We start from the raw sequence: 15,282 nt of genomic DNA, 5'->3' as shown, positions 1-15,282 counted from the left end.
TAATGAGGGGGATTAACATGACTTGTATGCCTAAAACAGGTGTACAAGATGTAATTGAGTTGCAATTCCTGCTGCTGACCCTCGAATTGTGAATACTCCGCCCTCTACACCAGTTTGGCAGGAAGGGGGCGGTGCTTGGCTGAGTAGCAGGCCCCTGAGGGATGTTTCTGCCCAATGCCTGCGCACTTCCTATAGCCTGCACTTGTTCATACGCAGGCTAGGATGAAATTTCACAACAGGTCAAACCTGTGTAGAAGTGCATTGCCGGCGCATCACAGCTGCACGCTGAGATTTTTTAGGAGGCCTCCTCATAGATATATTGAGTACAGGGGGTCGGTGGCACCATCACAAAGTGCACCAGCGTATGATTAATGTGCCCCAATAGGTACATGAATATATAGGTGCATATTTATCATTCGCTGGTGTTTAGTGTGCCAACCTATGGTGTTGCCCCGAAAGCTGTCACACTTATTAAGTAGTACCAGTCCCCTGATAAATCCAGGTGTAGCAGTTTGATCCCAGAAACGCCCTGGCGTATAATAGCGCCATAGACTGCACCTGAACGGCCCTCCATACCATGTGGTGCGTGGGTGAAATAGCCCTATTTCAGGACTTATTCTCCAGTTTTTAGGTATAACGATTACATTTTTTCTGTATAAATGCATAATTAACACCAATTTACACTTACAAAAAGAAAATTCCTGAAACTATAGGTGGAAAGAGACTTAATACAACCTAGAGGGCATGTGTCAACAGATTCTAATGAATCCGAAATTGATGCTGTGAAGGATAGTATTGAAGAAAACGAAATTATAATATGTATATATGCTAAGCAGCATGTCCAAATGGCTTCTAGTATGGCGACTTGTGCGCTATAATGTTATCATTACCTGCACATGATCTCGTGTGTGAGCAGCACGCGGCACATTTCGGGGTTCTTATCTTGTCCTTCGTAGATGATAGGCTGTAGAGGGATAAATTAGCAAAATAAGTGAACCTTTCTGAAATTTTGAGGATTGATACAAGCTTCTATACATTCATATATTCATACATTTCCAGGAAGAATTACAGAGAAACAATATAATACAGTGAGTTAAGAGTTATTAATATTTGCTAAATTGAACATATCAGGAGCATTGACTGGTCCACTTTAAGCAAGCATATGTCCCCAACTTAAGATGGCTCCCAAAACCGGACACCTCCTAGGCCGTGGAAGATGGGCAAATCTATGAGATAAATTGAATTTGTTCAGGCACCTAATATGGTAGAGATATGCCAAAAAAATGTTTCCAATATATATACAGGTGGTCCCCTACTTAAGAACACACAACTTACAGATGACCCTTCGTTACAAACGGACCTCTGGATTTTGGTCATTTACTGTACTTTAGTTCTAGGCTACAATAAACAGCTGTAACAGTTATCACAGGTGTCTGTAATGAAGCTTTATTGTTAATCCTGGTTCTGATGACAATCCAACATTTTTAATCCAATAGTCATAGAGACCAAAAAAAAATTTGGCTAGGGTTACAATTATAAAATATACAGTTCCGACTTATATACAAATTCAACTTAAGAACAAACCTACAGAACCTATCCTGTACGTAACCCGGGAACTGAACTGCCTGTATATATATATATATATATATATATATATATATATATATATATACATATGGCATATTTGCCCAATCCTTACTCTCCCTGGTAAATCTTGCCAAATGTTGTTAAGTATGCTAATAAGTCACTCACACAGATTTATAAAAATGGTTTAATAACAGTTCATTTCTTATAGTACCCAATACTAAATGTTATGATTTTTTCTATGGCAAACAAAGTCAGTCTCTGACAGTGTTTGTAAAAGCTTTATTGTTCAGATCCTAATAAAGTTCTTCTTTAAAAAAAAAAAAAACAGTTCTCCTGTACCCAATCAAATTACAGCTCTCATTTTTCTAATCCAGGCTGTGACATTAAAGCAGCCTACTGATTGGTTGCTATGGGCAGCTTCTTTTCAAAACCTTTGCACTAGTTTTTACTTCATAGTAATGGCTGCCTTATACTAAACATAGTGATAACTAATAAATTTTACATCGTATAAAACGGTCTCTAAAGTGAAATAGTAAGCAGCAGTTGTATAAATTCCTCCTCAGATTCATTTAGCTGCAATGTAATAACAAGACTTCTAATTTACACGCCGCACAATAAAAACATGCTTTTCTAACCTTGTTGGGTTTTTTTTTTCAAAAGAAATAGTTATTGTTACAATAAAAAAACGGGTTTAATGGCGGGATCCAGAAATAGAAATGCCTGAAGTTTAACCTCTCACATTGTTATCAGTGACTGGTACGGAGAAAAAAAAACTGAACAATTGCGGTTATATATCAAAGCGTATAACAAACACAGCAAAGTCAAAAGAAAATGGACTAGATAGGGACAGCTCAACACAGCATTGAGACCTGGGAGGGCAATGTATTGTGTCTTTGAAGTGGGTGAATGAAAGGTTATTGCCAATTATTAAGTGGGCCATTTGTAGACAATGGAAAACAAATAGTTAAAAGTGTGTACTAAACAATTATACAACTAAAACCGCTAAATAAGTTTGAGTTGAGTTCACACCTCCATAATACTTCTGTATAATATGCTGCACATAGCCTATGCACCCATGATATACATGGTCAGAAGGTGATTTGCAGGTGTAATACAGAGTGTACTGTATAAGATATTATAGCAGCCTTTGGTATGCTAGATAGGAGACTCACCAAAAATGGTGATTACAACCAACTAAATTAACCATAAAGGTATATAACTTCCTTTAGTTAAAAGGTTTATGGTGCTTTAATAAGTCATAAATACATGATAGGTATAAGTCCCACCTCTGGGACTGGCACCCTTCTCAGAATTGGGGTTTGTTGACCCCTTCCCACTAAATGGATAGATTTCTGCGCATGCGCAACCACTCTCTGTTGAAGTCTCGAGGAGCCACGATTATAGCCTAGCATATAGCTTCGACTATTTTGAATGCTCACATAGACATGAGTGGAGAGTAGCCGTGTGGGCGCAAAAAACTCTCAGTTCAGCTCAGCCGTGGGAGGGGGGTCAGTGGACCTTTGTTCTCAGTATCCATCTGGAGGTGGGACCCCATCTGTCTTTTTGACATATTTTGTGGATATGTCACAAAGACCAAAGCTGAAAATACCCCATAGAGGGGTACACACAGATTCTATTACAGGACAATTCTTTGTATACTAGAAATTAGAGCTTAAACTTAGAGCTCAAACTTAAGATCACACTGGAGTTTCTCAAGCCATAAAAATCAAATCATTATTGGGCCCAAGTTTCATCAACCCCTCAGAAATAGACCCAAGTAGCTTCCAAACTGGGTCTCCTTCAGTGATTATTGTGTTGGAGCCTGGGCCCACTGACACTCTGGAGAGCAAATGTCTAAATTTAAAGTTTGGTAATTATAATTTGGTAGAAATGAGATTAATGAGATCATATTGTGACAGCTCATGCCTTAAAGCCAGTTTGCCCCAATCTGCCGATGGCCACTGATCTGGCTTCTTAAACCCCTAAATGTGAGGTGTTGTCGCAAGGGAAGCTTCTGGTGATCCAAACACCTCATTTAAATGTCTGTTCGTGTATTATAGGGTTTCGGTTCTGGTATTGTACTCGGGTTGATGGGGGGGCATCCCAAAAACATCATGTCCCTCATTACTCTGAATGAATCAGAGAATGACTAAAGGTACAGGCCCAAAGCCTGAGGTTGATTTTCTCCAGCAAAGCACAATACACCCTTTTATATCGGAAACCTCAGTCCACATTAACATATTATATATATATATATATATATATATATATATATATATAAAATATATCCTGGCTACCTGTTCATGCTATGTGGAAATTGATAGTCATTAGACCTCCACAAAGTGCCTGACCAACGGAGAGGAACCATCGTCATGGGGACACTGGCATAGGGAACCGAATGGTTATTTTTGTCATAACTTACTTCTATAACTTTGACAACAGTCTTTATATTTAAGTGACCTTTAGAGGGGCACTTGACCTTGAACTCTTTTGCTTTTAAATAGTTACATATGTCCTAATACAACAAAAACTTAAAGAAATGTATACATTAACATGTCAAAAATAAGAAAAAGTATTGAAGTCAAATAGAAGAGTCACCGATTTTTCTTGAGAGTGGGTGTGGCTGCATATAAACTGGGTGTGGCTTAATGCTAACTACCATGTCATAAGACAGCTACAGCCCCATTCTACTTCAGTAAGCGTAGAAGATACAAGAAAGCTTTGCTAACTAAAGAGACATTGTCAGCTGTACCGTCCTCTTAGATTGGTTGACAGTAAAACATCCTGAATGTTCCGGCTAGATCTGAACATTTTACAAGAGGACTGCTGTAATAATTGGTATTTCTCTTCTAAGCGTGTGGCATTTGATCGCTATGTTAAGCGCACATTCCCAGCAAGCATCTTATTAAACATTTGTTATGAGAGAACAATGCACCTGCAGCAGACAGAGAGTGAAAGCGCTGACATTCCTGTCATGGCTTCTCCTCGTAGCTCACACCTCCTGATCCCAGAGCCAAGTCACACTACCGACAAGACATGTGCAATTTTCCTTTCAATTCAGACATCAGAGCATGGTAAAAACATGAACCTGTAACACGTCTAGAGACCCGATCCACTTCAGACTGGCACATGTGTCTTTTTATTCTGATGTGTGTTCTATGATGGCAAATCATGGAATTACAGTGTCAGACAGACTCACCAGGAGACAGCAAATCAGGGTTACCGGAAAAGTTAATGATATAGACAGAGGAAGAGGAGTTTTACCTATCACCTTCAATGATAACATAGATTTATGGTGTTAAAACAAAGATAGATGACAGATAGGTAGATTGGTAGATATTAAAAAGGAAAAATTAGGAATGAAGGAAGGAAGGAAAAATAGAAGGAAGAATTCAATTTAGGTACACAGATAGGTACTGTAGATCGATGATCTGTAGATGAACAGATAATTAGTAGATAAGGTAGATTGATGCTTCATTTATGCAAATGTCCGCCAATGAAAAAGGAAAGAAACTAGATACACATGCGCAGGTAAAGAATCAAGAGAGGAAGTGAGGATGGAAGAGGGGAGAATAGGTATGGAATAGATGGATGGATGGATGGATGGATGGATGGGTGGATTGATGGGTAGATAGAGGGATAGATAGATAGATGGATATGAAGAACATAGATAGATAGATAGATAGATAGATAGATAGATAGATAGATAGGAAGAACATAGATAGATAGATACATTATACATAGATTGACAGATGATAGATAGATAGATACATCATCGATAGATTGATAGATGATAGATAGATAGATGGATAGATAGATAGATAGATACATCATCAATAGATTGATAGATGATAGATAGATAGATAGATAGATAGATAGATAGATAGATAGATAGATAGATAGATGAATGGGTAAATAGAGAGATAGAGGGATGGATAGATAGATAGATAGATAGATAGATAGATAGATAGATAGATAGATAGATAGATAGATATTTTAACAGCATAGGTCTGGGTGTCCAGTGTACTCAGACTGGCATGCAATTTTTTCTAAATAACTCCTAGTGAGGTTACCCAACTCCTTTTAGGACATGAGGAGCCCCCCTTGAACATTATAAAGCCCTCATATCCTGATGGGTGTCCACATCCTTCATAAAATTTCTGAGAATGTGGGTTCGGAAAGATTTGCCCACTCTTGTCTGACCTGTTTGGGGACAGCCAGCATTTTGGGAGGGTCAAGTCCATATCCTTGTGCAACCAATCAGAGCCAATATTTAATTGCTCAGTGCACTCCAACTAGCTAAGGAAAACAACGTCGTTTTTTCTAGGCCAGTATTCACACTTGGCTTATGCTTTAATTACAAAATGTTCATTTGTAGTAACAGAATGTTCTTTTCTTTAGGTACAAGGTCTTGTACCTTTAAGTGTTCATCATTAATATTGTTATGATGGGTTAGATGAGTGTATATAGCAGAGCTGCTCTACCGGGTCGTCCCGCAAATGCAATTGTAGGTAGGTTTGGCGTAATCCAGGCCTGCAAACTGCAGAGTGTCATAGCCCTGACATGAGCCCGGGCTATGACTAATGAGGGGCTCTCTCCTCTCTAATCTGTTTCTTCCTCCATCAGGCTGCATTTTGTGCACATGATATGATCATCTCCTCTGCATCTGACTGTTCTCACGCCGCATTATTCTCTGATAACTCTATCTCTACGTTTCCAGCCATAAAATACTGGAATCTCCAGAAAGACATTTTGAGAGGCATTATGGTCATATCTGCCAGAATAAACTTCAGATATCTCTGATCTTCAAAGCTGCCAATGATACTTCTCTACAGCAGAGAACTGTAACCCCTCTGCTCCGCTCAGCTCTCCCTAGGGAGACCCCCTCCCCGTACATCTCACTACTACTCCTGTCCTGGATTTCCATACCGAGCATCATACTAGCATGAAAGGAGTTAAAATCAAACTCTAATACCTGCATTTAACCCTAATATATTATTGCCCGGCATTTCTCACCAGGAGCCCAGGAAGCTGGAGGTGGTCTCATATGTTGTATCTGTTATATACTGTATATCATGTATAGTACTGTACTATTATATACTGTATATCGTGTATAGTACTGTACTATTATATACTGTATATCATTTATAGTACTGTGCTATTATATACTGTATATCATTTATAGCACTGTACTATTATATACTGTATATCATGTATAGTACTGTACTGTTATATACTGTATATCATGTATAGTACTGCACTATTATATACTGTATATCATGTATAGTACTGTAATATTATATACCGTATATCATGTATAGTACTGTAATATTATATACCGTATATCATGTATAGTACTGTAATATTATAAACTGTATATCATGTATAGTACGGTACTATTATATACTGTATATCATGTATAGTACTGTACTATTATATACTGTATATCATGTATAGTACTGTACTATTATATACTGTATATCATGTATAGTACTGTACTATTATATACTGTATATTATGTATAGTACTGTACTATTATATACTGTATATCATTTATAGTACTGTGCTATTATATACTGTATATCATTTATAGTACTGGTCTCTTCAAACTGGTAAAAGACACCTTATTAGTCCCCCTAGGGGATCAAGGTGCTACCAGGGGCCCATCATTCCCTGTACCCCTGTTTTCTGGCATGCAAGGCATGAAAAAGTTGCTGTTTCTGAAACATCAGGGGTGAGGAATGATGGTGGACCCGACAAATTTGTTGTTTCTGTTGAAAATTAGTTTTAATGTATTGTTCAAAGTAAAGTAAAAGTGGACACTGTGTACAATCTTTTCAACTCCTCCTGCTCTACAACATGCTACCTGCAGATAGGACACTATGTACAATCTGCAAACCTCCTCCTGCTCTATAACATGCTACCTGCAGATAAGACACTATGTACAATCTGCTCAGCTCCTCCTGCTCTATAACATGCTGCCTGCAGATAGGACACTATGTAAAATCTACTCCGCTCATCCTGTTCTATAACATGCTGCCTGCAGATAGGACACTATGTACTATCTGGTCAGGTCCTCCTGCTCTATAGCATGCCTCCTGCTGAGAGGACACTATGTATAATATTCTCTGCTCCTTCTGCTCTATAAAATGCTGCCTGCAGATAGGACACTATATACAATATGCTCAGCTCCTCCTGCTCTATAACATACAGCCTGCAGATTAGATATTATATAAAATCTGCTCAGCACCTCCTGCTCTATAACATATTGAATCTTCAATGCGACAAGTTTCCTTTAAGTAGTTTGATTTATGGAGATCTCTTAGCACAATAGCTACGGAAAAATGGAGGAATATAATAACATACAGTTCCTCTCCTACAAGATTAATCACGTGTGAGTTTAATTGCAAGACATGTGTCTGTTGTGTAGCTCAGGCCTCTCAATTAGCGCGATTCTGGCTCAGTAACCTATGGACACATCTATCAGCTAATTAGAGGATACGCAGCCTCCTGGTGCTGAGACCCAGCAAAATAAGGAATGGCTAGTAAAGTGCAATATACACTAAGCCCTAGAATTACAATTACAATCATTGCAAATTTATAACATGTAGAACATTTTTTATTTTTTGTGCGTTAGTAAAAATTTTTATGGTCTAAATTCATAAAATTGAACCATCAGTAAACTTCATGTAAATTTTTGCATAATCTTTTTGGTATCATTTTAATTATTAAAAAAACGAGACATTTCGCCGTATCTGTCACCTCTCGTAACTTGTCTGCTTTAGGAAATAAGTTTTCTCAAGGAAATAAAAATTCTTCTTATCCCTCCATGAGATTTGTGAATTAACAATTGTGTATGACCAGTTGGGGTTGTGTCTCTACGCACTCCGGCACTGTCCAATCACCGATGACAGGTTCATCCTGTATCGGGAAATACTAATTTGACCCCCTTACTGCAGACAGGCAGAATAGAGAGATGTACAGGCACTCTCCATTTGTATCTCTGGGAGTGCTGAAAATAGGCAATATAGGGGGGTATATATAATACACCGGCGCATGGTGCACCATCATATAAAGTGATCCCGGCCCTCCGACACCATCCGAGGCTCTGGCCTCCTGATAAATCTGGCAGGGTTGTACAACCGGGCAGTTCTACGCCAGGTCCGGCCTGCTAAATTGCGTATAAGTGTGCACGCCCAATTACACCCCCCCGCACACCCAGCATAAGGGGATAAATAGGCGCAATTCTCAGCACACGGCCATCTTTTGGCGCACCAGCCCTGCTTAAGTTTCCCGATAGACTTGACTATTTCCGGCTCTTCCACAAACCAAAATGGAGAGCTGTTTCAGATTTGCGGCCTCTCTCCTTTCAACTGTCGAAAATAGCCACACTATTTTTGGTGTTCCCATAGACGTAAACAGAGAGAGACGGCGCATGCGCATCAAACTCTCCATTGATATTAACAGAACTCAAGTACGGTTTGTACCGGCAGGGTTTTACATATTAATCCGAGAATTGCAGTTTTCTGATAAACTCTCCATTGAGACACATGACATCCCATGATCTCTCGAGAGTAAGGGGCCAAAATCTATCACGTATTTATTGGATTTATATCCTGGTTAATGATATTGATAACTACTCCTAGGGTCCCATTTCACTGATCAGTGATGATCTGACATCCAGTGTTTCAATGCTGGAACAGAAAGAAGCAAAAAGTAAGAACAGCTCCATTCCCTATATTGTGGACAAGTTGTGTAACTACAGCTCAGTTGACTTGAGCTTCAGAGTCCTAGCAAAAAGTTCTCCAAACTTGTCATAAGAGTTTAAAACTTTGCCACCGCTCAATCAGAAATTGGTCAACTCCTCAAACACCTCCTTAGGCACCTGGAACGGGGGGTTGCACGGGTCTTATTAAAATAACTAATTCCAAGAAAAAAAAAAAATATATGTACAAATGAGAAAAACTTCCATCCTGGCATCTGATTAGAGAATCCAAATTTTATATTTAAAGGATATATAAAAAGAAAATTATTGCAAATCTCGCAATATCCAACGTGTTGCGAATCTATAACTATTACCATGTGTTACATTTTAAAAAAAAATCCTGTGCGTATGGGAAGGCCGTGCAAACCCGCTGGACCTCAAATCCTAAACTGCGATGGTTTTCATTAGAGTCACATTAAATAGCAATGATTATCTTGAAAGCGCACAGCTCACAGCTTTCACAGCCAGTTTCTCCCCCTGAGGACCCTTCTGCAATACCCTGCTAGGATGATGTCATACCGGAGCGGGGGCTCAATCCGATGACATCATCCATTGTAAGAGACTCTGCATTATCACACAGCATCCCAGCGCTAGAAAATACAAGGGATCCGATTACTCTCTGGAAAACAGAATTGCAGCCAGTGTGGAAAACAGGACCCAGGAGATTGGAAATTAGGAGCAGATTAAAATACATGTGAATCAGCACAGCCCTTAGTGCTACTTTCACATAGCATCTAGTATATTACACGTGGAAACCATACTGATGTTTATAGCAGCGGCCGCCATAGGGCAGCCAGCCAAAAGGAGTCTTAAAGCTTCACATAAAAAACAATAACGCTGCATTGTGCCTCCGAAAATGTATATCTGTAAATAATAAATATATCACATTTTCTTATATACTGCCAGGGGATTAAGCAATACTGTACAACCAGATGAATCTCTGCAAATCGCCATAATATTTTAAGGTTATAAGTATACATATATATTTTTAATATTCTACAATATTTAAATTTTTATATTTTTTATATTTTTTCAGATATATTTTATATGTATTTATTGTTAGCATTTTTATACTTATTTATTTTTATTTTTTTTGCATGTATTTGTATATATTTTTACATTTATTTCCATATATTTTCTTTTAGATTTATTTTCACATTTAACTTCATACATATTTTTTAGTTACAGGCGATCCCCTACTTAAGAACACTCGACTTACATACGACCCCTAGTTACAAACGGACGTCTGAATATTGGTAATTTATTGTACTTTAGTCCAAGGCTACAATAATCAGCTATAACAGTTATCACAGGTGTCTGTAATGAAGCTTTAGTGTTAATATTGATTATTATGACAACCCAACATTTTTTAAATCCAATTGTCACAGAGACCAAAAAAGTTCTGGCTGGGATTATAATGATAAAATATACAGTTCCAACTTACATACAAATTCAACTTAAGAACAAACTTACAGAACCTATCTTGTATGTAACCTGGGGACTGCCTGTATTTATTTTCAAATTTATAAGTTTTTACATATTTTTACATTTACAGGCGGTCCCCTACTTAACCCCTTAACGCTGAAGCCACTTTTCACCTTCCTGACACGGACCATTTTTTAAAATCTGACATGTGTCTATTTAAGTGGTTATAACTTTGGAACGCTTTAACATATCCAGTTGATTTTGAGATTGTTTTTTCGTGACACATTGTACTTCATGCTGGTTGAGAAATTTAATAAATATATTTAGTATTTATTTATGAAATAAATGGAAATTTGGCAAAAATTTTGAAAAAAACAATGTTTTCCAAATTCAAAATTTTCTACTTTTTGGAAAGTTGGTCATATCACTAAAATAACTTAATAACTAACATTTTCCATATGTCTGCTTTAACTTGGCATCATTTTTCAAACATCTTTTCCTTTATTTTGGATGTTAGGAGGCTTATAACTTTAGGTGCAATTTTTCAGATTTTCACGAAAATCATCAAAACCTACTTTTGGAGGGTCAATTTAGTTAGAAGTGACTTTATAAGGCCCACATGACAGAAAGCCCCCCACAAATGACACCATTTTAGAAACTACACCCCTCAAAATATTCAAAACAACCTTTGGGAATTTTGTTAACCCTTTGAGCGTTTCATGAGCGTGAAAGATAAATGAAAGTGAAATTAGAGAAATGTAATTTTATCTTACTATAGATTCATTGAACACTAAAATTTGCACCTTCACAATGGGTTAAAAAGGAAAATGCATTTTACAATGTTGAGGGCAATTCCTCTTGAGTATGCCAATACCCATTTTGTCACTGTACCCTGCTGTACGGGCACAGGGGGGCACTTGGAATGGAAAGAGCGTTGTTTCGTTTTTGCAGGGTAAATATGGCTGAAAAAGTTTACATGTGTCAGGATGCATTTGGAGAGCCATAGTGGTACCAAAACAGAGGAAAGCCCCAACATGAGACACCATTTTGGAAAGTACACCCCTTGGAGAGTTTAGCAACGTGTAATTTGTGTATTTTCCCCAACAGGTGTTTGATTCAATTAGGCCCCAAAAGGGAAAAAAGGTGAAAATTTTCTCAAAAAAGTCACTTTTACCCCAAATTTTTGTAAGCCACAAGGGATAAAAGATGAAACAACCCCATAAATGTGTAAAACAATTTCTCCTAAGCACAGAACTGCACCACTTTTGCATATAAAGTGTTGTATGGGTGCAAAGTAGGGCTCAGAAGGGAAAGAGGGGCTTTGGCCTTTTAGAAGCCAGATTTGACAATCATCCTTTACATGTGTCAGGATGCATTTGGAGAGCCCTAGTGGTACCAAAACAGAGGGGAACCCCAACAAGTGTCACCATTTTGGAAAGTTCACCCTTTGGAGAATTCAGAAAGGTGTAATATGTGTATTTACCCCTACAGGTGTTTGCTTCAATTAGGTCCCTAAAAGGAAAAAGGTGAACATTTTCCCAAAAAAGTCACTTTTGCGGCTAATTTTTGTATCCCATAAGGCATTAAAGATGAAACAACCCCAAAAAATGTGTACTAGCATTTCTCCCGAGTATAAAATTGCCCCACACATGCAAATAAAATGTTGTATGGGTATGCAGTGAAGCTCAGAAGGGAAAGAGGGGCGTTGGCCTTTTAGAAGCCAAATTTGACAGACATCCTTTAAATATGTCAGGATGCATTTAGAGAGCCGTAGTGGTACCAAAACAGAGGGGAACCCCAACAAGTATCACCATTTTGGAAAGCACACCCCTTAGAGAATTTAGCAAGGTGTAATATGTGTATTTGTCCGTAAAGGTGTTTGATTTAATTAGGACTTAAATAGATAAAAGGTGAACATTTTCCTATAAAGGTCATTTTACTCCTAATTTTATATAGCCACAAGGGATAAAAAAATGTAATAACCCCTCAAAATGTGTGAACCTATTTCTCTCGAGTGTAGAAGTACCCCACACGTGTATATAAAATGTTGTATGGGCGCACAGTAAAAGGAAAGGGGAATGTTTGCCTTTTAGAAGCCAAATTTGACAGAAATGTTTGACATGCATTTGGAGAACCCTAGTGGTATAAAACAGATAAGAATCCGAAAAGTGACCCTAATCTTTGAATGCACACCCCTTAGAGAATTTTGCAATGTGTAATATATGTATTTGCCCCTACAGGTGAATGATCCAATTAGGCCTGAATCATTAAAAAGGTGAAAATTTTCCTATAAATGTCACTTTACCCCTAATTTATGTAAGTCACAAGGGATAATATATTAAATAACCCCAAAAAAGGTGTAAAACTATTTCTCCCGAGTGTAGAAGTACCCCACATGTGCATATAAAATGCTTTATGGGCGCACAGTAGAGGAAAAGAGGGATGTTTGTCTTTTAGAGGCCAAATTTGTAAGAAATCCTTCACATGTGTCAGGATACATTTGGAGAGCCGTAGTGGTACCAAAACAGAGGAAAACCCGAAAAGTGACCCTAATTGTTGAATGTACACTCCTTGGGGAATATAGCAAGGTGTAATATGTGGTGTAGTGTAATACACGTGGTGAAATGAGCATTTTGAACATATAGGTGGTTTCCAAATATGATGTGCAATGGAGTCCAAGATGGAAATTGCAATTATTTCTGGAAAGTTCAGTGCCCGTTATGTGCGTCCCTTATGAAATAATGGAGGGGTATAGGGAGCAACGGGACATAACAGTTGTTACAATTATTCATTTTACCGAAATTAATTCACAATAGGCTGGGCGTGAATTGTGAATGTCTAGTGTATAAGGAGGTAGAATATACCAGGGGACCAACTAAACTTTTGTCACTCTGGAGTTGTCGCAGGTCTCTTAGTAGTATATAGTGTCCATCCTAACTCCTCTTTTGGAACAGACTCTTTATTGAGTCCTACCATTAGAAGCAGCAGAATTCACCAGGAAAATGCTGTCCTGGCAAAACACAGGAACATCTAAACCAGAGGTACAGGGGCCCCGTCCTTCTTGTCCCAATATTAGTTTCCTAATATCTTCCTCTTGAAAACAGAGAAATGATACGGCAGGACATGCACATTGGAACAGCTCGTAAGAGTTGTACAGCGTAATCTGTACAATGTGCACGGCCAGCGCTTTTGTACCATATCTTGGTTTTTTGTAGGGAAATTATCGCCAAGTGTTGCTCTTATTCACCCTAGCGATGCCCATTGTGACGAATATTGCTGCTTTTGGCTGGACCATATCGACCAGCAAATAGCGGCAAACATGGACAGAGGGGGGCAACAAAACCCCTCTGGACCGCAAGGCAAAATTGGTGGCTGTCAGGAACAGCCGCCACCCTGCCCCGATCACCGTGTCTACAGACATGGTGACCGGTATTACTGACGTCATAAGTAAATTCGCTGCTATCGGCTCGTCTGAATTGATGAGCCAGTAGCAGCGATAATAAACTGGGGGTGTGTGGGGGGGACGTAACCCTTCTGGTCCATGGGGCAGGATGGATGGCTGTCAGGAACAGCCGCCGTCTTACCCCGCTCAGTGAACAGCCGCCGTCTTACCCTGACCGGTGTTGGAAAGTCACTACCCGCCGCACCGTTCTATAACAACGCTCGTTGGGAATAGGCTATACAATCTTTATTTATTTTTTAAGCAATTTAGACAAATAAGGGCTTATTTTTTGCGAGACGAGATACACTGTAAAAAAAACCTTAATTTTAGTGGGTTTTTAGCTTATTGAAGCAATTTTATTAACTTTTTACTTGTGGAGGAAAATAAAATCATCAATTCCTGTTTTGGATTTTTAGCATTTTTTTGGGGGGTTGTTCACTGTAGCATAACAATAATATATTATCTTTATTCTACGGATCACTACGATTACAGTGATACCTCATTTATATAGTTTTATTTATATTTGTCCAATTTTATTGAAGGAAAACTAGAATAGAAAAAATTGCATTTGTTTTAGTATTGCCATTTTTATAGTGGCATAATTATAGTATTTTTTGGTTTACGGAGCTGGTTGTAAGCTTATTTTTTGCGTGACAAGTTGCTCTTTTTATCGGTATCATTTTGGTGCTTGTAACTTTTTCGGATCACTTTTTAGAACATTTTTTGTAAAGCAATTTGATAAAAAGTTTTAATTTTTGGCAAGTTTTTGGTTTTTTTTTTTTACCACGTTCACCGAGCGGGTCCAATTATGATTAGGATTTATTGTACAGATTGTTACGGACGCGGCGATACCAAATAAGTGGGGTTTTTTCGTGATTTAGTGTTTTTTATACTTTATTACTTGTGTAAAGGGAAATGTGGTGTTTGGGGGGACTTTCACTTTCTTTTATTATTTATTTTTACTGTAAAAAACCTTTATTTATTTATTTTTCCTTTTTTTACAGTTAATGACATCTAAGCTTGAACAAGTGATCTTCTGATCACTTGTTCAAGCTTTTTTACA

The 15,282-nt window shown here is 38.1% G+C and overlaps 1 protein-coding gene across 2 annotated transcripts in view; it reads right to left on the bottom strand.

Moving 5' to 3' along the window:
* The window catches only part of EBF1 (EBF transcription factor 1), a 288,238-nt gene that overhangs the window by 252,363 nt on the left and 20,593 nt on the right, over window positions 1-15,282 (bottom strand). For both annotated transcript variants that reach the window (XM_072145484.1, XM_072145485.1), the window contains exon 5: window positions 891-964. In XM_072145484.1, coding sequence (XP_072001585.1) covers window positions 891-964 — 74 coding nt within the window. The remainder of the gene's footprint in view (window positions 1-890; window positions 965-15,282) is intronic.

Source organism: Engystomops pustulosus, chromosome 4 (genome assembly GCF_040894005.1).
Source record: "Engystomops pustulosus chromosome 4, aEngPut4.maternal, whole genome shotgun sequence".
Lineage (NCBI taxonomy): Eukaryota > Metazoa > Chordata > Amphibia > Anura > Leptodactylidae > Engystomops > Engystomops pustulosus.
Note: the sequence above shows the minus strand (reverse complement) of the source record. Positions and strands in the feature narration are given on the sequence as shown.